The sequence below is a fragment of the Ranitomeya imitator genome, chromosome 2, assembly GCF_032444005.1.
Source record: "Ranitomeya imitator isolate aRanImi1 chromosome 2, aRanImi1.pri, whole genome shotgun sequence".
Classification (NCBI taxonomy): domain Eukaryota; kingdom Metazoa; phylum Chordata; class Amphibia; order Anura; family Dendrobatidae; genus Ranitomeya; species Ranitomeya imitator.
In genome coordinates this window covers 220,531,047-220,554,845 of record NC_091283.1, presented here as the reverse complement: position 1 = coordinate 220,554,845, position 23,799 = coordinate 220,531,047, and the positions used below count along the sequence as shown (strand labels likewise).

General features: G+C 43.8%; 1 protein-coding gene across 1 annotated transcript in view; it reads right to left on the bottom strand.

The window, feature by feature from the left end:
- Nucleotides 1-23,799, bottom strand: part of FRMPD3 (FERM and PDZ domain containing 3) — a 427,262-nt gene that overhangs the window by 137,829 nt on the left and 265,634 nt on the right. The window contains exons 6-7 of the mRNA XM_069748624.1: nucleotides 12,208-12,253; nucleotides 2,586-2,690 (exon numbers count right to left, since the gene is read on the bottom strand). Coding sequence (XP_069604725.1) covers nucleotides 2,586-2,690; nucleotides 12,208-12,253 — 151 coding nt within the window. The remainder of the gene's footprint in view (nucleotides 1-2,585; nucleotides 2,691-12,207; nucleotides 12,254-23,799) is intronic.

Sequence of the window (23,799 nt, the reverse complement as noted above, 5' to 3'; positions counted from 1 at the left end):
CGATAACTCTACAGCCATAGAGTTCTTCTCCATAACTGTGCAGCCATAGAGTTCTTCTCCATAACTGTACAGCCATAGAGTTCTTCTCCATAACTGTGCAGCCATAGAGTTCATCTCCATAACTGTGCAGCCATAGAGTTCTTCTCCATAACTGTGCAGCCATAGAGTTCTTCCCAATATCTGTGCAGCCATAGAGTTCTTCTCCATAACGGTGCAGCCATAGAGTTCATCTCCATAACTGTGCAGCCATAGAGTTCATCTTAATAACTGTGCAGCCATAGAGTTCTTCTCCATAACTGTGCTGCCATAGAGTTCATCTCCATAACTGTGCAGTCATTGAGTTCTTCGAAATTAGCGTGCAGCCATAGTGTTCTTCTCCATAACTGTGCAGCCATAGAGTTCTTCTCCATAACTGTGCAGCCATAGAGTTCATCTCCATAACTGTGCAGCCATAGAGTTCATCTTAATAACTGTGCAGCCATAGAGTTCTTCTCCATAACTGTGCTGCCATAGAGTTCATCTCCATAACTGTGCAGCCATAGAGTTCATCTGCATAACTGTGCAGTCATTGTGTTCTTCTCCATAACTGTGCAGCCATAGTGCTCTTCTCCATAACTGTGCAGCCATAGAGTTCTTCTCCATAACTGTACAGCCATAAAGTTATTCTTCATAACTCTACAGCCATAGAGTTCTTCTTCACAACTGTGCAGCCATAGAGTTCTTCTCCATAACTGTGCCGCCATAGCGTTCATCTCCATAACTGTGCAGCCATAGAGTTCTTCTCCATAACTCTACTGCCATAGAGTTCTTCTCCATAACTGTGCAGCCATAGAGTTCATCTCCATAACTGTGCAGCCATAGAGTTCATCTCCATAACTGTGCAGCCATAGAGTTCATCTCCATAACTGTGCAGCCATAGAGTTCATCTCCATAACTGTGCAGCCATAGAGTTCATCTCCATAACTGTGCAGCCATAGAGTTCATCTCCATAACTGTGCAGTCATTGTGTTCTTCTCCATAACTGTGCAGCCATAGAGTTCTTCTCCATAACTGTGCAGCCATAGAGTTATTCTCCATAACTCTACAGCCATAGAGTTCTTCTTCACAACTGTGCAGCCATAGAGTTCTTCTCCATAACTGTGCAGCCATAGAGTTCATCTCCATAACTGTGCAGCCATAGAGTTCATCTCCATAACTGTGCAGCCATGGAGTTCATCTCCATAACTGTGCAGCCATAGAGTTCATCTTCATAACTGTGCAGTCATTGTGTTCTTCTCCATAACTGTGCAGCCATAGTGTTCTTCTCCATAACTATGCAGCCATAGAGTTCTTCTCCATAACTGTGCAGCCATAGAGTTATTCTCCATAACTCTACAGCCATGGAGTTCTTCTTCACAACTGTGCAGCCATAGAGTTCTTCTCCATAACTGTGCCGCCATAGCGTTCTTCTCCATAACTGTGTAGCCATAGAGTTCTTCTCCATAACTGTGCAGCCATAGAGTTCTTCTCCATAACTGTGCAGCCATAGAGTTCTTCTCCATAACTGTGCAGCCATAGAGTTCTTCTCCATAACTGTGCAGCCATAGAGTTCTTCTCCATAACTGTGCAGCCATAGAGTTCTTCTCCATAACTGTGCAGCCATAGAGTTCTTCTCCATAACTGTGCAGCCATAGAGTTCTTCTCCATAACTGTGCAGCCATAGAGTTCTTCTCCATAACTGTGCAGCCATATTGTTCTTCTCATAACTGTGCAGCCATAGAGTTCTTCTCTATAACTGTGCAGCCATAGAGTTCTTCTCCATAACTGTGCAGCCATAGTGTTCATCTCCATAACTGTGCAGCCATAGAGTTCTTCTCCATAACTGTGCAGCCATAGTGTTCATCTCCATAACTGTGCAGCCATAGAGTTCTTCTCCATAACTGTGCAGCCATAGAGTTCTTCTCTATAACTGTGCAGCCATAGAGTTCTTCTCCATAACTGTGCAGCCATAGAGTTCTTCTCATAACTGTGCCAGCAATATCGTGCAGCTCTATAATGCTGCCAGTCATATAGTTCCTCTCCATAACAGTGCCAGTCATAGTCCCTCTCTATAACTGTGCAAGCTATACAGTGTCTCACTTTAACTGTGCAGCTATAGAGTTCATCTCCATAACAATGCCAGCTACATAGCATTGCTCCATAACGATGCCAGCCATGTAATGCCGCTCCATAACTGTGCAAGCCAAATAGTTTATCCCCATAACTGTGCCACCAATACAATACCTTTCCATAACTGTGTAGCCGTACAGTGCTCCTCCATGACAGTGCCAGCTACATAGTGCCTCTGTCTAACTGTGCCAGCCATACAGTCCCTTTCCATAACTGTGCCAGCCTTACATTACATTTCCAGAATTGCACCAGAAAGGTATATTGTATTAAGACAGCTATGATTTATATACTACTTTGTCAGCTTCCTTATATTTGGTGGAAATAAGTCAAAACATAAAAAATGAGCAATATTAAAAAATAATGTATAAGGAACAACAAAAGCCACTGTGAACAGCAGGTTTACCCCTAACACAACCACAGTTTTGTGTATAACTTACTGCATCTGTGTCTCCCACAGTCACAAGTTCAGAAAATCGCACTCTTCCTGGATTGGAGCGAAGTTTCTCCTTCTTGGCTGCACTTATAAACGCAGATTTAGGAGACTACAAGAAATAGAGATGCCGAAGTCTTAATACAGTAGTTGTGCATATGCAGAACAATGATGACATGAAAGATTTGTTTCACTTTGAAACGACTGTGATCTCACATGACAAGAGGGTATACTATTGGGATTTGTGGCAAAAAGAACTTATGACAATAGATCAAGGAAATAGTGTGACAGTGTTTACCTTTACTAGATACAATGAGCCCCAGTGTGGTATGAGCATAATCCTTTGTACTGGGTTTTCTGCAGTGATACATTTTAAAGGTAGCATGTAAGCCCAAAATCACAATATAAACGAAGCACGCAGCCTTTTCAAGGATATACAGGTGCTTCTCACTAAAATAGAATATCATCAAAAAGTTAATTTATTTCAGTTCCTCAATACAAAAAGTGAAATTCCTACATTATATAGAGTTTAGATACACACAGAGTGATCTATTTCACTTGTTTGTTTCTGTTAATGTTGATGATTATGGCTTACAGCCAATGAAAACCCAAAAGTCATTATCTCAGTAAAATACAATAATTAACAAAAAACAACTGCAATTGCTTCCTAAGCATTTACAGTGGATACGGAAAATACTCAGACCCCTTTAAATTTTTCACGCTTTGTTTCATTGCAGCCATTTGGTAAAAAAAAGTTCATTTTTTTCTCATTAATGTACACTCTGCACCCGATTTTGATTGAAAAAAATGTAGTAATTTTTGCAAATCTATTAAAAAACAAAACTGAAATATTCTATGGTCATAAGTATTCAGACCCTTTGCTCAGTATTGAGTAGAAGCACCTTTTGAGCTAGTACAGCCATGAGTCGTCTTGGGAATGATGCAAAAAGTTTTTCACCCCTGGATTTGGGGATCCTCTGCCAATCTTTCTTGCAGATCCTCTCCAGTTCCGTCACGTTGGATGGTGAACGTTGGTTGACAGCCATTTTCAGGTCTCTCCAGAGATGCTCCATTGGGTTTAGGTCAGGGCTCTGGCTGGGCCAGTCACGAATGGTCACACAGTTGTTCTGAAGCCACTCCTTTGTTAGTTTAGCTGTGTGCTTAGGGTCATTGTCTTGTTGGAAGGTGAACCTGAGGTCCAGAGTACTCTGGAAGAGGTTTTCATCAAGGATATTTCTGTACTTGGTCACATTCATGTTTCCTTCAATGGCAACCAGTCGTCCTGTCCCTGCAGCTGAAAAACACCCCCATAACATGGTGCTGCCTCCACCATGTTTCACTGTTGGGATTGCATTGGGCAAGTGATGAGCAGTGCCTGGTTTTCTCCACACATACTGCTTAGAATTATCACCAAAAAAGGTCTATCTTCATCTCATCAGACCAGAGAATCTTATTTCTCATAGTCTGGGAATCATTCATGTGTTTTTTTTTTTAGCAAACTCTATGTGGCTTTCATATGTCTTGCTCTGAGGAGAGGCTTTCATAAAGGCCTGACAGGTGGAGGGCTGCAGTGATAGTTAACTTTGTGGAACTTTCTCCCATCTCCCTACTGCATCTCTGGAGCTCAGCCACAGTGATCTTAGGTTTCTTCTTTACCTCTCTCACCAAGGCTCTTCTCCCACGATTGCTCAGTTTGGCTGGACGGCCAGGTCTAGGAAGACTTCTGGTGGTCCCAAACTTTTTCCATTTAAGGATTATGGAGGTCACTGTGCTCTTAGGAACCTTGAGTACTGCAGAAATTCTGTTGTCACCTTGGCCAGATCTGTGCCTTGCCACAATTCTGTCTTTGAGCTCCTTGGCCAGTTCCTTCTACCTCATGATTCTCATTTGGTCTGACATGCACTGTGAGCTGTGCGGTCTTATATAGACAGGTGTGCGCCTTTCCAAATCAAGTCCTATCATTTTAATTACACACAGCTGGACTCCAATGAAGGAGTAGAACCATCTCAAGGAGGCTCACAAGGAAATGGACAGCATGGGACTTAAATATATTCATATTTGCTATATACTCATATCAGACATATTTGTCTGAGGAAAGGGTCTGAATACTTATGACCATGTGATATTTCAGTTTTTCTTTTTTATTACATTTGCAAAAATGTCTACATTTCTGTTTTTTTTTCAGTCAAGATGGGGTGCAGAGTGTACATTAATGAGAAAAAAATTAACATTTTTGAATTCACTAAATGGCTGCAATTAAACAAAGAGTAAAAAATATAAAGGGATCTGAATACTTTCCGTACCCACTGTAAAAAGATCCTTTAGTCTGTTTCAGTAGCTCCACAATCATGGGGTAGACTGTGGACTTGACAGATGTCCAGAAGGCAGTCACTGACACACTCCACAAGGAGGGTAAGTCACAAAAGGTCATTGGTAAAGAAGTTGGCTGTTCACGCAGTGCTGTATCCAAGAATATTAATAGAAAGTTGAGTGGAAGGAAAAAGTGTGGTAGAAAAAGGTGCACAAGCAACAGGGATAACCGCAGCCTTGAAAGGATTGTTAAGAAAAGGCCATTCAATAATGTGGGGGAGATTCACAAGGAGTGGACTGCTGCTGGAATCATTGCTTCAAGAGCCACCACACACAGACGTATCCAGGACATGGGCTACAAGTGTCACATTCCTTGTGTCAGCCACTCATGACTGATAGACAATGCCGGAAGTGTCTTACCTGGGCCAAGGAGAAAAAGAACTGGACTGTTGTCAGTGGTCCAAGGTGTTTGCAGATGAAAGTAAATGTTGCATTTCATTTGGAACTCAAGGTCCCACAGTCTGGAGGAAGAGTGGAGAGGCCACAATCCAAGCTGCTGGAGGTCTAGTGTAAAGTTTCCACGATCAGTGATGGTTTGGGGAGTTATGTCATCTGCTGGTGTAGGTCCACTGTGTTTTATCAAGACCAAAGTTGGCGCAGCCGACTACCAGGAAATTTTAAAGCACTTCATGCTTCCCTCTGCTGACAAGCTTTTTGGAGATGGAAATTTCATTCTCCAGCAGGACTTGGCCCCTGTCCACACTGCCAAAAGTACCAATACCTGGTGTACAAACAACAGTATCACTGTGCTTGATTGTCAGCAAACTCGCCTGATCTTAACCCCATAGAGAATCTATGGAGTATTGTCAAGAGGAAGATGAGAGACACCAGACCCAACAATGCAGACAAGCTGAAGGCTGCTATCAAAGCAACCTGGGCTTCCATAACCCCACAGCAGTGCCACAGGCTGATCGCCACCATGCCACGCTGCATTGATGCAGTAATTGATGCAAAAGGAGCCGGACCAAGTATTGAGTGCATTTACTGAACATACATTTCAGTAGGACAACATTTCTGAGTTTAAATTCATTTTTCAAGCTGGTGTTATAAAGTATTCTAATTTACTGAGATAATGACTTTTGGGTTTTCGTTGGCTGTAAGCTATAATCATCAACATTAACAGAAATAAACACATGAAATAGATCACTCTGTGTGTAATGACTATATAATATATGAGTTTCACTTTTTGTATTGAAGAACTGAAATAAATTAACGTTTTGATGATATTCTAATCTTATAAGAAGCACCTGTAGTTCCAATTACATTTGTATGTGTAGTGTTTTCATTGCTGCCTCCATTTTGCAGAGACTGATGTGTAATAAAATATGCTAATTAGACTGCTTGGTGCCCCCCTGGCATGGCCAAGAGTCTCAGTGCAATGATCCACCCACTGGCTGGGCATGTCCCCGCCTCTCTCACTGGTGATTGACAGTGCTGGATCTCCTGGGGAGGGCATTGTATGTATAGACCTTTCCTCATTGAAAATGGTGTAATATCATGTAGAAAAGGAACCATTGGGAACCAAACCAGTGTTAGAAGAGAAGCAGGAGGAATCGGTCAGGTGAGTAAGTTTTTTTGTTTTTTTGTACATATTTATTTTTTTAATCAGGGGAGGGAAAAAAAGCAATGATAATGAATTATACAGGGTGGGCCATTTATATGGATACACCTAAATAAAATGGGAATGGTTGGTGATATCAACTTCCTGTTTGTGGAACATTAGTATATGGGAGGGGAAAACTTTTCAAGATGGGTGATGACCATGGCGGCCATTTTGAAGTCGGACATTTTGGATCCAACTTCATTTTTCTCCAATGGGAAGAGGGTCATGTGACACATCAAACTTATTGAGAATTTCACAAGAAAAACAATGGTGTGCTTGGTTTTAATGTAACTTTATTTTTCATGAGTTATTTACAAGTTTCTCTTTGTTTACAGCCATTGACATGTTGCAGAGGTTAACACGTGAGGGGCGGATAGGAATTGTGTAGATGTCTGCTGAACGCAGTACCCGGGTCACTGCAGCAGATTTCAATGCAAGACACCCTACAAAAGAAAACTGTTACCATTCCCATGTTATTTAGGTGTATCCATATAAATGGCCCACCCAAAAAGTTCGCCTCATCACTGAACATAATGTTCTGTGTAAATCGAGGGTCCTGTTCAAATTTTTGTTTCGCCTTCTGCAAATTCAGGGTGCCAATCTGGCATCAGTCTTACATCCCTCCGGTGGATATTAGCTACTCACAAATGGCACAGTTACAAAATCCAGCTGCTACTGCACCTCAACAAGGATGACCCAGAACGGCGTGCTGAATTAGCAGAATGGGCAAAGCAAAAATTGGAACAGAACCCTCAGTTTACACAGGACATTAAGTTTGATGTGTCACATGACCCTCTTCCCATTGGATAAAATAAAGTTGGATTTTAAATTTTTGGAAGTGCATTGAACAGCAAGGTGAACTGCTGCTGAGTGTAAAAAGAAAAAAAAATCTTTAAATGTTCAGCTTAGCGAGTGTGAATGAGCTGAGTGTGACCTGAGCGTAAGTGTGAACGGCGGTAAGTGTGACTTGTGATTCAGTGAGTTTCCAAGGGAGGAATTGCTGTCTGTTTTTTATTAATACTTTGCATTTATTTTTTATTTTTTTTATTTAACTTTTCTGTCTGGTGCAATCCCCATTAGGAAATGTGCTCCACTATTGTTAATGCTATCCAGTGCACAATCTTGCCACATGTATGCTATCCTTGAGCAATCGGTTGAAGGTGCATACTGCTGTGCGAGATGTGAGCATGTTGTGCATTTGGAAGCCCAGATTCTGGATTTAAATGTGCAGCTGGCAACACTGAGATCCATAGACAATATGGAGAGGAGTCTTCTGCTCACTGAGCAGACGCTCAATGGGATAGATGAGGGGGGATGGTAGGATGGAGCTTCAGGACGGTGAAGTAGCAAACAGGGTGACAGTTAGGAAGCGGGGTAGAGGGAAGAGTGCCAGGGAGGCTAGTCCTGATCTGGCACACCCCAATAAGTTTGCTAAGTTGGCAGATGAGGGGGGTGCCAGTACAGGGGTAGCACTACTGCAGCCAGGCATGTCCTCTGAAAGCCGGAGGAGTGACGGCTCCAGTAAGGAGGGAAATAGGAGAGCATGGCAGGCCAGACAGGTGCTGGTAGTGGGGGACTCCATTATTAGGGGAACAGATAGGGCAATCTGTCAAAAAGCAAGGGATCGTCGAACGGTGTGCTGCCTACCTGGTGCTCGAGTGTGACAAATCGCTGATCGGGTGGACAGATTACTGGGAGGGGCTGGTGAGGACCCAGCGGTCATAGTGCACATTGGCACAAATGACAAAGTTAGAGGTAGGTGGAAGGTCCTTAAAGATGATTTCAGGGAATTAGGCTGCAAGCTGAAAGCAAGGACCTCCAACGTGGTATTTTCCGAAATATTGCCTGTACCACGTGCCACACCAGAGAGGCAACGGGAGATTAGGGAGGTTAATAAGTGACTCAAGAATTGGTGTAGGAAGGAGGGGTTTGGGTTCCTGCAGAACTGGGCCGACTTCTCAGTTGGCTACAGGCTCTACGCTAGGGACGGGCTGCACCTCAAAGAGGAGGGTGCAGCTGTGCTCTGGGAGAAAATGGCTAGAAGGTTGGAGGAGTGTTTAAACTAGGGATTGGGGGAGGGTATTCATTTTATAGGAGTGGAAGATAGTGCAGACAGAGACCTGGGCACAAATAAGGAAGATGGGGGTGGCGGTGGCATGGGAGATGGGGTTAGAACAGTTAATAATTTAAGAAAGAATAGAGGTACAGAGAGGAACATCGAGTGCATGTACACTAATGCCAGAAGCCTCGCCAACAAAATGGACGAATTAGAACTAATGTTTTTGGAGCATAATTATGACATGGTGGGGATATCTGAAACATGGCTGGATGACAGCCCTGACTGGGCTGTTAACTTACAGGGTTATAGTCTGTTCAGAAATGACCGAATGGATAGGCGAGGGGGAGGGGGTGTCTGTATGTAAAATCATCCTTAAAACCCATCCTGCGTGATAATATAGGTGAATCTAATGAAAATGTAGAGTCCCTGTGGGTGGAGATAAGGGGAGGGGGAAAAAATAATAAATTACTGATAGGGGTTAGTTATAAGTCTCCAAAAATAATGGAAGCAACGGAGAATATCCTCATAAAGCAAATAGATGAAGCTGCGACTCAAGGAGAAGTCATTATTATGGGGGACTTCAACTACCCTGAAATAGATTGGGGAACAGAAACCTGCAGTTCCAGCAAAGGTGATCGGTGTCTGACAACTATGAGAAACAAATACCTTTCACAATTGGTTCAGGACCCAACAAGAAGGGGGGCACTGCTAGACCTAATATTAACCAACAGGCCAGACCGCATATCAAATATAAGGGTTGGGGGTCACTTGGGGAATAGTGATCACAAAATAATACGTTTTCAGGTATCCTTTAATTAGATGTGTAGCAGAGGGGTTACAAGGACACTAAACTTCAGGAGGGCAAATTTCCAACGGATGAGAGAGGATCTTGGTGCAATTAACTGGGATGATATCCTGAGACATAAAAATACACAAAGAAAATGGGAGACGTTTATTAGCATCCTGGATAGGACCTGTGCACAGTATACACCGTATGGGAATAAACATACTAGGAATAGGAGGAAACCAATATGGCTAAATAGAGCTGTAAGGGGCGCAATAAGTGACAAAAAGAAAGCATTTAGAGAATTAAAGGAAGTAGGTAGTGAGGAGGCATTAAATAAATACAGAAAATTAAATACATTCTGTAAAAAGCAAATCAAGGCAGCAAAGATTGAGACAAAGAGACTCATTGCCTGAGAGAGTAGAAATAATCCCAAAATATTCTTTAACTACATAAATAGTAAGAAACTAAAAAATAATAGTGTTGGCCCCCTTAAAAATAGTCTGGGTGAAATGGTGGATGAGAATGAGGAAAAAGCGAATATGATAAATGACTTTTTTTCATCAGTACTTACACAAGAAAATCCAATGGCAGACAATATGATCAGTGATAACAAAAATTCCCCATTAAATGTCACCTGCTTAACCCAGCAGGAAGTACGGCGGCGTCTAAAAATCACTAAAATTGACAAAATTCCGGGCCCGGATGGGATACACCCCCTAGTACTGCAGGAACTAAGTACAGTCATTGATAGACCAGTATTTTTAAATCTTTAAAGACTCCATAATAACAGGGTCTGCACCACAGGACTGGCGTATAGCAAATGTGGTGCCAATATTCAAAAAGGGGACAAAAACTGAACTCGGTAATTATAGGCCAGTAAGCTTAACCTCTACTGTGGGTAAAATCCTGGAGGGCATTCTAAGGGATGCTATACTGGAGTATCTGAAGAGGAATAACCTCATGACCCAGTATCAGCACGGGTTTACTAGGGACCGTTCATGTCAGACTAATTTGATCAATATCTATGAAGAGGTAAGTTCCGGACTGGACCAAGGGGACCCAGTGGACGTAGTGTATATGGACTTTTCAAAAGCTTTTGATACGGTGCCACACAAAAGGTTGATACATAAAATGAGAATATTGGGGATAGGGGAAAATATGTGTAAGTGGGTTAAGAGCTGGCTCAGGGATAGAAAACAAAGGGTGGTTATTAATGGAACACACTCGGACTGGGTCGCGGTTAGCAGTGGAGTACCACAGGGGTCAGTATTGGGCCCTCTTCTTTTTAACATTTATTAATGACCTTGTAGGGGGCATTCAGAGCAGAATTTCAATATTTGCAGATGACACTAAACTCTGCAGGGTAATCAATACAGGGGAGGACAATTTTATATTACAGGATGATTTATGTAAACTAGAAGCTTGGGCTGATAAATGGCAAATGAGCTTTAATGGGGATAAATGTAAGGTCATGCACTTGGGTAGAAGTAATAAGATGTATAACTGTGTGCTTAATTCTAAAACTCTGGGCAAAACCGTCAATGAAAAAGACCTGGGTGTATGGGTGGATGACAAACTCATGTTCAGTGGCCAGTGTCAGGCAGCTGCTACAAAGGCAAATAAAATAATGGGATGCATTAAAAGAGGCATAGATGCTCATGAGGAGAACATAATTTTACCTCTATACAAGTCACTAGTTCGACCACACTTAGAATACTGTGCACAGTTCTGGTCTCAGGTGTATAATTAGAAAGATATAGCTGAACTGGAGCGGGTGCAGAGAAGAGCGACCAAGGTTATTAGAGGACTGGGGGGTCTGCAATACCAAGATAGGTCATTACACTTGGGGCTATTTAGTTTGGAAAAACGAAGACTAAGGGGTGATCTTATTTTAATGTATAAATATGAGGGGACAGTACAAAGACATTTCTGATGATCTTTTTAATCATAGACCTGAGACAGGGACAAGGGGGCATCCTATACGTCTGGAGGAAAGAAGGTTTTAGCATAACAACAGACGCGGGTTCTTTACTGTAAGAGCAGTGAGACTATGGAACTCTCTGCCGTATGATGTTGTAATGAGTTATTCATTACTTAAATCTAAGAGGTGACTGGATACCTTTCTTGAAAAGTATAATGTTGCAGGGTATATATACTAGATTCCTTGATAGGGCGTTGATCCAGGGAACTAGTCTGATTGCTGTATGTGGAGTTGGGATGGAATTTTTTCCCCAATGTGGAGCTTACTCTTTGCCACATGGGTTTTTTTTTGCCTTCCTTTGGATCACCATGTTAGGGCATGTTAGGTTAGGCTATGGGTTGGACTAGATGGACTTAAAGTCTTCCTTCAACCTTAATAACTATGTTACTATGTTACTATGTTAAATGGCTTACTTCAAAATGGCCGCCATGGTCATCATCCATTTTGAAAAGTTTTCCCCCTCCTATATACTAATGTGCCACAAACAGGAAGTTGATATCACCAACCATTCCCATTTTATTTAGGTGTATCCATATACATGGCCCACCCTGTACTGTATATCATTGAATGAGAACTACCGAAATTGATGGAATTGTGTCTTTTTTCAATCTTAGTAAATGTATGTGTTTATGGCTAAAGTGATATTAGGAGATGTCTATATTCATGGAAGAGAAAAGGTGAAGGTGCATGGATTACAATACCAAGACAAAACCCCCAAAATTGACCTTACAGTGCTCAGATTGGGCCGTCTGCACTATTACCAGTACTCTGTATGGGGACCATGGCCGTCTGCACTGTTGCCATTTATTAGTAAAGGTACCGTTCTCACCTGGTGGGGATGTAGTACTGTCAAAGTGATTGAGTCCTTTGCATTCCTGCAATAATTCATAAAAGAAACAAATTGCGGCTCATTTAAAAAAATAGACAGTACTGGTAAATATATTAATATTTATAAAGGCATTAAAATTCAGTAAAACATTTTTTACTCCTTTAGGAAAAGGACTGATTTTGCTTTAAAGTGTTATTGGAATCTACATACTGTACATGGGCGCTGTCAGACTGAGCTTGTAATTAAATCCATATTCAAATTTTTCAGCCATTCTTGAGTCACTAACACTTTTCTTTTCTTTACTGCTCGTTGCCTTGGAGCTCAACCACCACTGCTAATTAGCAGTATATGTGGAACGCCCGTCAGGGCCGTGGGGTACTCGGTACCGGGTCCGGTCGCAATTAAAGGGGTGGTCACGGTGGCAGCGACCCTGGGCGCCCAAGTAAAAGGGACGGTCTTGAAAGTTTTTGTGGAAATAAGGAAAGTTCGTGACGCCACCTGTGGTTCTCGGTCAGAGGTCACGTCTGACCGACGCTGCTTAAAGGGGTCCTCTAGGGCGATGGTGCTGCAGCAAAGATGGTGTCGCTTCCCACAGGTGAAGCAGTGTCCCCAGGGCTCTGGGTGTATTTGGCAGGGATGGTGAATGCCGCAAATAATTGGAGGACACAGGGTTGCAGTCTTTACCTGCTTTACTGAGATAGCATTCAGCCTCAGTCCAGGGTACTGGTAACAGTTAAAGATGGAGTCCAGGCAGCCTGAAGTCAGGTGGAAATCCCCTTGACAAGACAGTTTTGGAGCCTTCCACTATGTGCTGGTCTGTGGTCCCTTGCTGCCTGTAGCTCTCTAACAAGGCTCTCTTTCTTCCCTGTCCAGGGACAGTACCTGCACGGTAGGCAACTTGAGCCGTCTCTTTGGGGTCTCTGTCCACGATGACTCTGGACTCTGATTGCTGTTGTACCTCAGGTATTATGTGGGCAAGTCCCTTTTAGTTTCCTGCCCTACGGTTCTGCCGTGGGGCTTGCAGTTCCACACAGCCTCGGGCTCCCAATGCCCGGTTTCTGCGCTCAACTTAGAGAGGCCCAGTAGCAGTCCTTTTCTAGCTCTTAAGTACCTCTGTGCTCCTTCACTGTCTGCTACCAACTGTCTGCTTGTCTGCCTAGCAACTGACTCATCCTCCCGACCAGAGAGAGCAGCTCCTCTCAAGTCGGCTGTAGAGCTCCCCCTTCTGGCCTGGAGTCAGAATGTGTTGCATGTGTGGCACCCCTAGGGGTATTTGCCACAAAAATAGTTACTGACAGTAAATACAAATACTAAAATAGCAAGACTGCACTACCACCTCCGGTCAGAAGGGGGAGCTCCAGAGACTCCCCTTGATCCATTCTGGTCTGAGAGAAGAAATGGCAGTTGGGCTAAGGAGCTGAAAGTGAGAGGTCATACAGCTGAATTTCTAACAGCCCTATGATGGTTTCCAGGCCCAAATCACCGGCCTGAGGAGAAAAGGGACAGAGAAAAAGGACATTGTGAGAATCGGGTAGCATTAATCACTACCCAGAACAGGCGCAAAGACGGATACCGGATCCGTGGCTGTATTCATTATATATAATACAGCAACCGGAAAAACGTGAGGTGATATCAGCTTCACTAGGGCCGGACGCAGCAACAGACACAGAGTTCAGCGGTACTCCTGGAGGGGGTAAGCCGATAAAAGGACTCGGGTTGCCCGTCGAACCAGGACCCGGAGGGGACAGATTGGGCCGGCAGCCAGTTCACATACAGCAGCAGGGCCACACAGAAATTGCGTACAATAAGAGGCGAAGACCCCGGCAGGGTCAAAGTAACTCAGAGTTCCCATACAGACTCCGGTGACAGGATTGGTTGTAAATCCCTTTATGTTGAAGTAAACTGGTTAAACGTTTCAGTGCCTCAGACTTTCATTTGGACAATAGCTATCTATCCAGGATCAGGATCATCACCGCTGAGAGAACCTGCTGCTGATCAAGTAAGTGCCTGTTCCCTCATGATACCCCTTACACTGTGCATTGCCTGAGGCCCCAGCACCGGGTCAAGCCACCCGTGACATCCCGCTTAAGAGACAGACCCCATTGGTCCGGTGCTGGGTACCCCGGTCTCCTGGGCGTCACAATTGGCGTCACGAACAGGATTCAGCCAGCCCGTATACCGGGTATTGTGTGCCGTGATTGGAGCCCAAAACTGTGAAAACTTGGATGAAAAATCTTGAAAATTGACTTTATTAAAGAAAATTCCATTTCCCATTAAAAACTATTGAAAGTGACTTTTCCCCATTGGTTATAATGGAGTAAAGATGGCCGCCATCACCTCATAACCGTTAGGCACGAGACTGTTAATTGAGCTACGCCATTACCTGAGCCCCAGTCTGACTGAAAAGCTTCAGAATCCGCCATTACAGAGCGCGCGGCGGGCGGGAGCAGCAGGGGGCGTGTCATTGTGGGCGGCACCAAGCTGAGCGCTCTGACGTCAGAGCAAGGGGAAAACCAATCCTGCTGCACAGCGGAAATAATCTACACTATCCCGACGGAAGCGGAGGACCGGAAGGGTCCGGATTAACTAAGGGGGCACAGTATGTCGCAGCACGGAGACGCCGCAGCACCCGGCGACGCTAATGCAGCTGAAAGACAGAGTGTCGATAGAGAGTCCGGTAGTGCAGCGGTGCAAGGAGTGGCGCCCATCATGCCTGTGCTGATGCCATATACCCTGGGTGGCCCGTGGCTTCCAATGTATGAAGGTGAGCCTAATACCCTTGACGATTTCAGAGAAAAGATGCTGGCCCATTTTAACATGTTCCCCGTGGGTGAAGTTCAGCGTGTTAGTCTCCTGATGATGCAGTTAAGTGGCCATGCTAAGCGAGAAGTCACAGCATGGGCAGCTGATCTAAAAGGCACTGTTGAACGCATATTTGCTGGATTAAAAGCTACATTTGAAACCACTGCCAGCAGCAAAGCTAAAGTACGATTCTTTAATTGCAAACAAAAAGTTAATGAGGGCGTGAGAGACTTTGCCTTAAACCTGCAGGAAGCCCTTAAATCACTTACACTGGCTGAAGCCATTTTTAACACCGGAGCGGATAAACTGCTAAGAGATCAATTTATTGAGGGACTCTACACCCCTTCTCACCGGGGGCATGTGAGCATGCTTGTTTCTAAGAACCCTGAATTGACATTTGCCCAATTAAAGGAGAGCGCTATACGTCTCCAGCTGGCAGAGGCACCTCGGGATCAGGAGCCTGTGCAACCCATGGCAGAGGTTCCTCAACAACAGGGAGTGCCAGTGACATCAGCTATGTCCGGGGCCATTGCTAAGCTCCTGGGGCGCAGTACTAATGAGGCTCTTCAACAAAAGCTTGACTCTTTAACTGATGTTGTTGCTTCAATGGCTAAAATCATGCAGGAGATGAGAGGACCCAAGAGGGAGTTGGCAAACCGTAGAGAAGATGTTCCATGGATGAGACCCCGGAGATACCCGACATGGAGAGGACGACCCCGCGACCGCTACCAACCGGATGGACAGCCCATTTGCCGCCGTTGCCAGCAGCCAGGCCACTTTGCACGAGATTGTGATTTAAACGGGAATCCCCTGGGAATGCGGGCCGCTTCACAGGAATGAACTTTCAAGGCCCAACACCCTGGCACGACAGGTACATCGGAGGACGACCCATTATCCCTATCGTGCTGGACGGAATTCCCCTCAACGCTTTGCTGGACACAGGTTCCCAGATTTCATCTATACCGTATATCCTTTATAAGAGGTACTGGGCTGATGCAGATAATGATAAAGGGCCCTCTGATGTTGAACTAGATATATGGGCCAGTAATGGTAAGTTGGTACCGAAACTAGGATTCAGGGAGATGACCATAAAGATTGGTAAAGTAGAATTGAAGAAACAGGGTATAATTGTTGTTGATGTTGACCGGCGGAGCTGTGAACCAACTGTATTGATAGGAATGAATGTGTTAGAGAACTGCTTTTCCGAAGTTATTTCTGTCTTACAGCAAATTGCTGAAACTGCCCAATCCTACCAGCAGAGAGTTCTCCTGAGGGAAATAAAAGTATTGATGTTAAGGCAACAGGTAGAAGTTGCAGGTGGAGAAATCGGCAGTGTGAGGGTAAGTGATCCGACATCTATTGTAATCCCACCAAAAACAGAAATGCTGGTATGGTGTAGAGCAGCCATTGGTACTAAGGGACGAGATTATCAAGCCTTAATAGAACCAGTGTACACCGACAGCAGGCCCACTATACTCACAGCACGAGGGGTAGTCGAGGTACACCGGGGACGAGTGCCGGTACGACTTTTGAACTGTGGAGAGGAAGAGGTCACTTTGCCAAGGTATGCTACAGTGGCAAAGCTATATACTGTTGACAACAATGCCATCACAACCATTGAGCCCTTAGAACCAACCTGTCAGGTGGAAGTCAACGGCTCAGATGGAGGATTGGTGCCAACAGCTACACGTGGGCATAAATTCAACACCTACCCATCAAAAACAAGGGGTGTATAGGCTAGTGACGGAATATGAACAAGTCTTCAGTAAACACCCATTGGACTTCGGACGGATAGAAGGGGTAGAACACACAATCCCCACCGGTGACCATCCCCCAATAAAAGAAAGATATAGACCCATACCGCCCGCTCACTATCAGTGTGCAAAAGATATGCTGCAGGAGATGAAACAGGCCGGGGTAATAAGAGACAGCTGTAGCCCCTGGGCGGCCCCTCTAGTGATTGTCAAAAAAAAGGATGGAACCATGAGAATGTGCGTAGACTACCGGAAGATTAATAACATCACCCATAAAGACGCCTACCCCTTGCCTAGGATAGAAGAGTCCTTAACTGCTTTGAAATCTGCTAATTATTTTTCCACCTTAGACTTAACAAGCGGGTATTGGCAAGTCCCTGTGGCTGAGCGAGATAAGGAAAAGACGGCATTCACCACACCAATGAGAGCATTATACTGCCTCTGTACAAATCCCTAGTTAGACCGCACATGGAGTACTGTGTCCAGTTTTGGGCACCGGTGCTCAGGAAGGATATAATGGAACTAGAGAGAGTACAAAGGAGGGCAACAAAATTAATAAAGGGGATGGGAACACTACAATACCCAGATAGATTAGCGAAATTAGGATTATTTAGTCTAGAAAAAAGACGACTGAGGGGCGATCTAATAACCATGTATAAGTATATAAGGGGACAATACAAATATCTCGCTGAGGATCTGTTTATACCAAGGAAGGTGACGGGCACAAGGGGGCATTCTTTGCGTCTGGAGGAGAGAAGGTTTTTCCACCAACATAGAAGAGGATTCTTTACTGTTAGGGCAGTGAGAATCTGGAATTGCTTGCCTGAAGAGGTGGTGATGGCGAACTCAGTCGAGGGGTTCAAGAAAGGCCTGGATGTCTTCCTGGAGCAGAACAATATTGTATCATAAAATTAGGTTCTGTAGAAGGACGTAGATCTGGGGATTTATTATGATGGAATATAGGCTGAACTGGATGGACAAATGTCTTTTTTCGGCCTTACTAACTATGTTACTATGTTACTAATGTGTCTATGTGAATTTAATCGCATGCCGTTCGGACTCTGCAACGCATCCGGTACCTTCCAGCAGCTGATGGAATGCTGCCTCGGACACAAGAACTTCGAGACCGTCCTCCTGTACCTAGATGATGTGATCGTCTACTCAAAGACTTACGAACAACACTTAATAGACCTGGCAGAAGTGTTCGAAGCCTTATCCAGGTATGGCATGAAAGTCAAGCCATCCAAATGTCACCTTCTCAAGCCAAAGGTACAGTACCTGGGACACATCGTGAGTTCGGAGGGAGTAGCACCAGATCCCGAGAAAATAAGCGCCATAAGGGATTGGCCAAGACCTACCAGCGCAAAAGAAGTGAGACAATTCCTGGGATTGGTGGGTTACTATCGCAGATTTATAAAAGGATTTACCAAGTTGGCAGCACCCTTGCAAGACACCTTGGTAGGGCAGACGAAGAAACCTTCAAACCGAAACCCTCCTTTTCAGTGGAACGACAAAAGGGACTTTGAACAACTAAAGAAGGCACTAACCGGAGAAGAGGTTCTGGCATACCCAGATTACCATCAACCTTTCATCCTCTACACCGATGCCAGTAATGTGGGACTAGGAGCGGTGCTGTCACAAAAGCAAGAAGGTCGGGAGAAAGTCATCGCCTTTGCAAGTAGAAAGCTCCGGCCTACTGAAAGAAATTCAGAAAATTACAGCTCCTTCAAATTGGAACTACTGGCAGTAGTTTGGGCTGTGACTGAATGTTTCAAACACTATCTGGCCGCTGCAGAATTTATTGTCTATACTGACAACAATCCATTGACCCACCTGGACACAGCCAAATTAGGTGCGTTAGAACAGCGATGGATAGCCCGGTTATCTAATTACAACTTCATAATCAAGTATCGAGCAGGTCGCAAGAATGGAAATGCCGATGCCCTATCCCGGATGCCACACTTGAGAGATGTAGAAGAAGAAACCGGGGAGCTTGAAGAAATTGAACTACCAGCCTTCCATCATCCCAAGGCAAAACCTCATCAGTCAAGTACCTATCAGAAACAACAAGAGGTGAATTTTAATCCGTTAGCACACCATAGATGGGCTGACACCCAAGACAGCAATCCGGCTGTGAAGATGGTGAAGGAACTGCTGACTGAGCAAAGTGCATATCCCGATGAGGATGCCCCAGAAGAGACGCATCAACTCTGGAAAGAGAGAGGCAAAATGTTCCAGTATCAAGGGAAGCTCTGTAGAAGGTACACCAATCCGAAAACACATGAATTGGTTTGGCAGATTATCGTGCCTAAACAAGATGTGAAGATGGTCCTCGAAGCTTACCATAATGGTGCTGGTCACTTCGGTTTGAAAAAGTTAGAAGTACTTCTAAGAGAAAGATTTTATTGGGTCGGGATGAGAAAATCAATCGAACAGTGGTGCAGAAATTGTGGCCCGTGCAACCTCAGAAGAAACGATCAAAAGAACCAAAGAGCACCACTGCAGCCCATAATCACCAAACAACCACTTGAACTTGTAGCCATGGACCACGTGAAGTTGACACCAAGCCAGTCCGGCTATGTCTATGCCTTGACAATCGTGGACCATTATTCACGCTTCTTGGTAGTAGTACCCGTAAAAGATCTGACAGCAAAAACAGCAGCCAAAGCATTCCAAACGTACTTTTGTAGACCCCATGGATATCCAGAACAGGTTCTCACCGACCAAGGTACAGCCTTTGAATCAGAGATCATCAGAGAATTCTGTAATATGTATGGTTGCAAAAAGATCCGGACGACGGCCTATCATCCACAAACAAACGGCTTATGCGAGAAGATGAACCATATTGTAATAGACCTACTAAAGACTTTACCTGAGACAGAAAGGAATCAATGGCCAGAGAAATTGCCTGACTTGGTGGATCTGTATAATCATGTCCCGGTGAGCTCCACCAACTGCACCCCAGCTTACCTTATGCGTGCAAGACCCGGCCAATTACCAATCGATCTAGAAATGGGAATTCTGAAACCAGACGCAGAAGTTCAAGACTCCAATTGGGATATCATACGGCAAAAGCAGTATCGCCAAGTGCAAGAGAGTGTGGAAAGAAGCCTTCAGCAAACTAGAGAAAGACAAGAGCGATCTTTCAACCAGAATGCTCTAGCGACCCCATTAAGACCGGGTGACCAAGTGCTCAAGAGAAATCGTCGAACCAATAAACTAGACAATCAGTGGGAAGCCTTACCCTACACAGTTTTACCAACAAGAATGGATAATCGTAAAATGTGTCTCATTAGCAAAAACGGAGGCTTAACATCTGTACTAGTGTCAAGAGACAATCTTAAATTATGTCCGGAAGCATTGAAAGAGCCAGAAGTTGTCCAGCCAGAACCAGAAGTTATTCAACCCATACAGATTCAACCAGTGAAGGAAAAAGAAGAGGAAATGTATCACACCTGTATAGGAGACTTTCCCAAAACCCTACTAACATACCATGGTGCAGTAGTGGTTCCCATGGTGGCCTTTTACCCAACACCGAACCCAATACCAGAAGTCCCAAGACAGGAAGAGGCTGACCCCGTACTACGGGAGGTTCCAGGCCAGGAAGAACAGATTCCTGATCAGAGTAATCCCATTCACGGTGGACTTGCCAACTCCATAGTCGTGGAATTATCTTTAGCAGAGAGGGCAGATACTACATCCGCAGTAGACAGTAGTACACCACATGAAGAGACACCGCTATTACGTAGATCACAGCGTAGTACCCAGGGTCAATTACCGGCCAGGTATGCGGATTACCAACTATAAAACTATAGTCATTGTTATCATTCTGCAATGTTTAAGCCCAGTACCTACAGAGACTTGTCTGTATGAACTTATTGCATATTCTTGAACTTTTTATCAGCCCGGAGGCACTAAATCAAAGCTCCGGAAAGACTGCTTTTTGAACTTTGCTTTTTGCTCTTTTTGAACTTTCTTTAGACTTTATATTGGTAACTCCGTTGGAAAAATGGAACTAAATTCCTGGACACAAAGTGCAGTGCCTTTCCTAGTACCTTCAAGGATAGAACTGTATAAATGGACGCTATTTGAAGTGACTTTTTACAGAACTCTATTTTTGTTTCCTTGAGTGGTTTTTGTAACTTTTCATTTTTAAGACTCTGTACATATTAATTGTTATTTCAAAATGTTATCGTCCCACAGTCCCGGAGTACTGTTCTTAACTAAGGGGGAATGTGGCACCCCTAGGGGTATTTGCCACAAAAATAGTTACTGACAGTAAATACAAATACTAAAATAGCAAGACTGCACTACCACCTCCGGTCAGAAGGGGGAGCTCCAGAGACTCCCCTTGATCCATTCTGGTCTGAGAGAAGAAATGGCAGTTGGGCTAAGGAGCTGAAAGTGAGAGGTCATACAGCTGAATTTCTAACAGCCCTATGACGGTTTCCAGGCCCAAATCACCGGCCTGAGGAGAAGAGGGATAGAGAAAAAGGACATTGTGAGAATCGGGTAGCATTAATCACTACCCAGAACAGGCGCAAAGACGGATACCGGATCCGTGGCTGTATTCATTATATATAATACAGCAACCGGAAAAACGTGAGGTGATATCAGCTTCACTAGCGCCGGACGCAGCAACAGACACAGAGTTCAGCGGTACTCCTGGAGGGGGTAAGCCGATAAAAGGACTCGGGTTGCCCGTCGAACCAGGACCCGGAGGGGACAGATTGGGCCGGCAGCCAGTTCACATACAGCAGCAGGGCCACACAGAAATTGCGTACAATAAGAGGCGAAGACCCCGGCAGGGTCAAAGTAACTCAGAGTTCCCATACAGACTCCGGTGACAGGATTGGTTGTAAATCCCTTTATGTTGAAGTAAACTGGTTAAACGTTTCAGTGCCTCAGACTTTCATTTGGACAATAGCTATCTATCCAGGATCAGGATCATCACCGCTGAGAGAACCTGCTGCTGATCAAGTAAGTGCCTGTTCCCTCATGATACCCCTTACACTGTGCATTGCCTGAGGCCCCAGCACCGGGTCAAGCCACCCGTGACATCCCGCTTAAGAAACAGACCCCATTGGTCCGGTGCTGGGTACCCCGGTCTCCTGGGCGTCACAAATGTAAGGTTACCTGCCAAAGGGATTCCTCCTGTCTCCAGGCATGGCATTACCCTCCCCGAGAGGAAGGCAATACCACTGTGGTACCTGAACTCCTGCGATTACAAGATCTATTCAGCTTGTAAGCGCTGTTTTGAATCTGCCAGGATCACTGGAGCTCACCGTTATCTCCTTAGCCTGGTCAGCTTCACCATAGTCTACACAAGCTAGACAGCAGCGGTGGTTGGTCTCCTAGGCAACGATCTGTAAACAATAGAAAAGTTGTTCACATCTCAAGAATGGCTGAAAATTGTAATTGCCAGTAAATTGGAAAAGTGATTGTTTTTACAAGCAACCTCTGACAATATGAAGATGGGAATAACACTTCAATCACGAAACCTCATTTTTCATTCTGTATTATTCCAGGAGGGATTTTTTTTTTTTTTTATCAACTGAGCCATCCTAGGAAAGATTGTTTTTTGCAAGATAAGTTTCATTTGTCACTGGCACAATTTTGGGTTAAATATAATTTAATGCCCAACTTTTATTAATTCTCTAATGACAGAAATAGAAAAAAACAGTAATTAATTCTGTTGTTTTATGACATTTTGAATTTACTGTAATTAAAAGTGTTAACTCAGTTCTGCGGGTCAATTTTATTAAGGCAAAACCATATTGGTACAATTTTTGACCACTTTTCTTACACTTTTTGGGAGGTGGAATGAACAAAAAAACAGCAATTTTGGATTTTTTTTTTTAATATTGTTCACCATTTAGTATAATTAACATATTCATTTCATACTGTGAATCGATATGATAATGACAACAGCAGGTATATGAAGTTTTTATATTTTACTACTTTTGTACAGAAAAAAAGAATCACTTAAAAAATATCTTTTAAGAACGCTAACTTATTTTTCCATCAACTATGCTGTGTGAATTTTAATTGGTGCCACTTTTGGACTTGTCAGTCTTGTTGATCACTTTTATATCACTTTTATATTACTGTGATACCCAATTTATATATTATTTTTTATGTTTTACTACTTTTGCACAAAGTAACAAAAAAGATATATATACATATATTATTTTTTTGTCATCAGTTTGGTGTATAACTTATATTTCATTTTTTGTGAGGTGAGATAATGAATAACAGATATTCTTATATCTTTTACATATTTTGTTGTGGTGTTTACCATGTGGGATAATACATTTCACATTTTTAACACTTATAAAGATTTTTATAAACATCCCCTCTGTACCTGTCTGTCACTATTAGTTTGTTCACTGCAATTTCTATTTGTAATTTGTACGGAACCCGTCCTCATGTACAGCACCATGGAATCAATCATGCTCTAAAAATAAATAATAATAAATATTGTAAAATATATATACACCATTAGTCCCATAAGGGAACTTCTCAGTGCAATCCTTTGATTGCATAGATAGTACATAGTACTACTTGTGGTAGCCTCGGGTCTGACCCAGGTGGCTGCTTGGACTCGGCCATGCATCGACATTATTTTAGTTTAGTTTTGTGCAGATGACCAATGTCTGTATGTCAGAATTCTTAAAGGGGACTTTGTGAAAAACAAAAAACGTGCCTAAGCAGTAACAGACAGGTAGCTGATACTTACCTGCCTCTTGTGCCCGTCACAGACCGCTCCTGTCGGCGATTCAGCTGCCTTTGCTGATGTCACGTCTACAGAGCGGCAGCTTCTTTTTTGCTCCGCTCTGTTCACGGGGCAGGACTTCGAAGTCATTCTAATTGACAGCCACATTCTCACTGCCTAAATGTGGGAGTTGACTGCCAATCAGACTGACGTGATAAGCCACGCCCCATTGACAGAGCAGGGTGGAAATAAAGCCGCCGCTCGGTCGATGTGACGTCAGCAGTGGCAGCGGGATCCCTGTAGGTGAAGAATGGCGGCGTG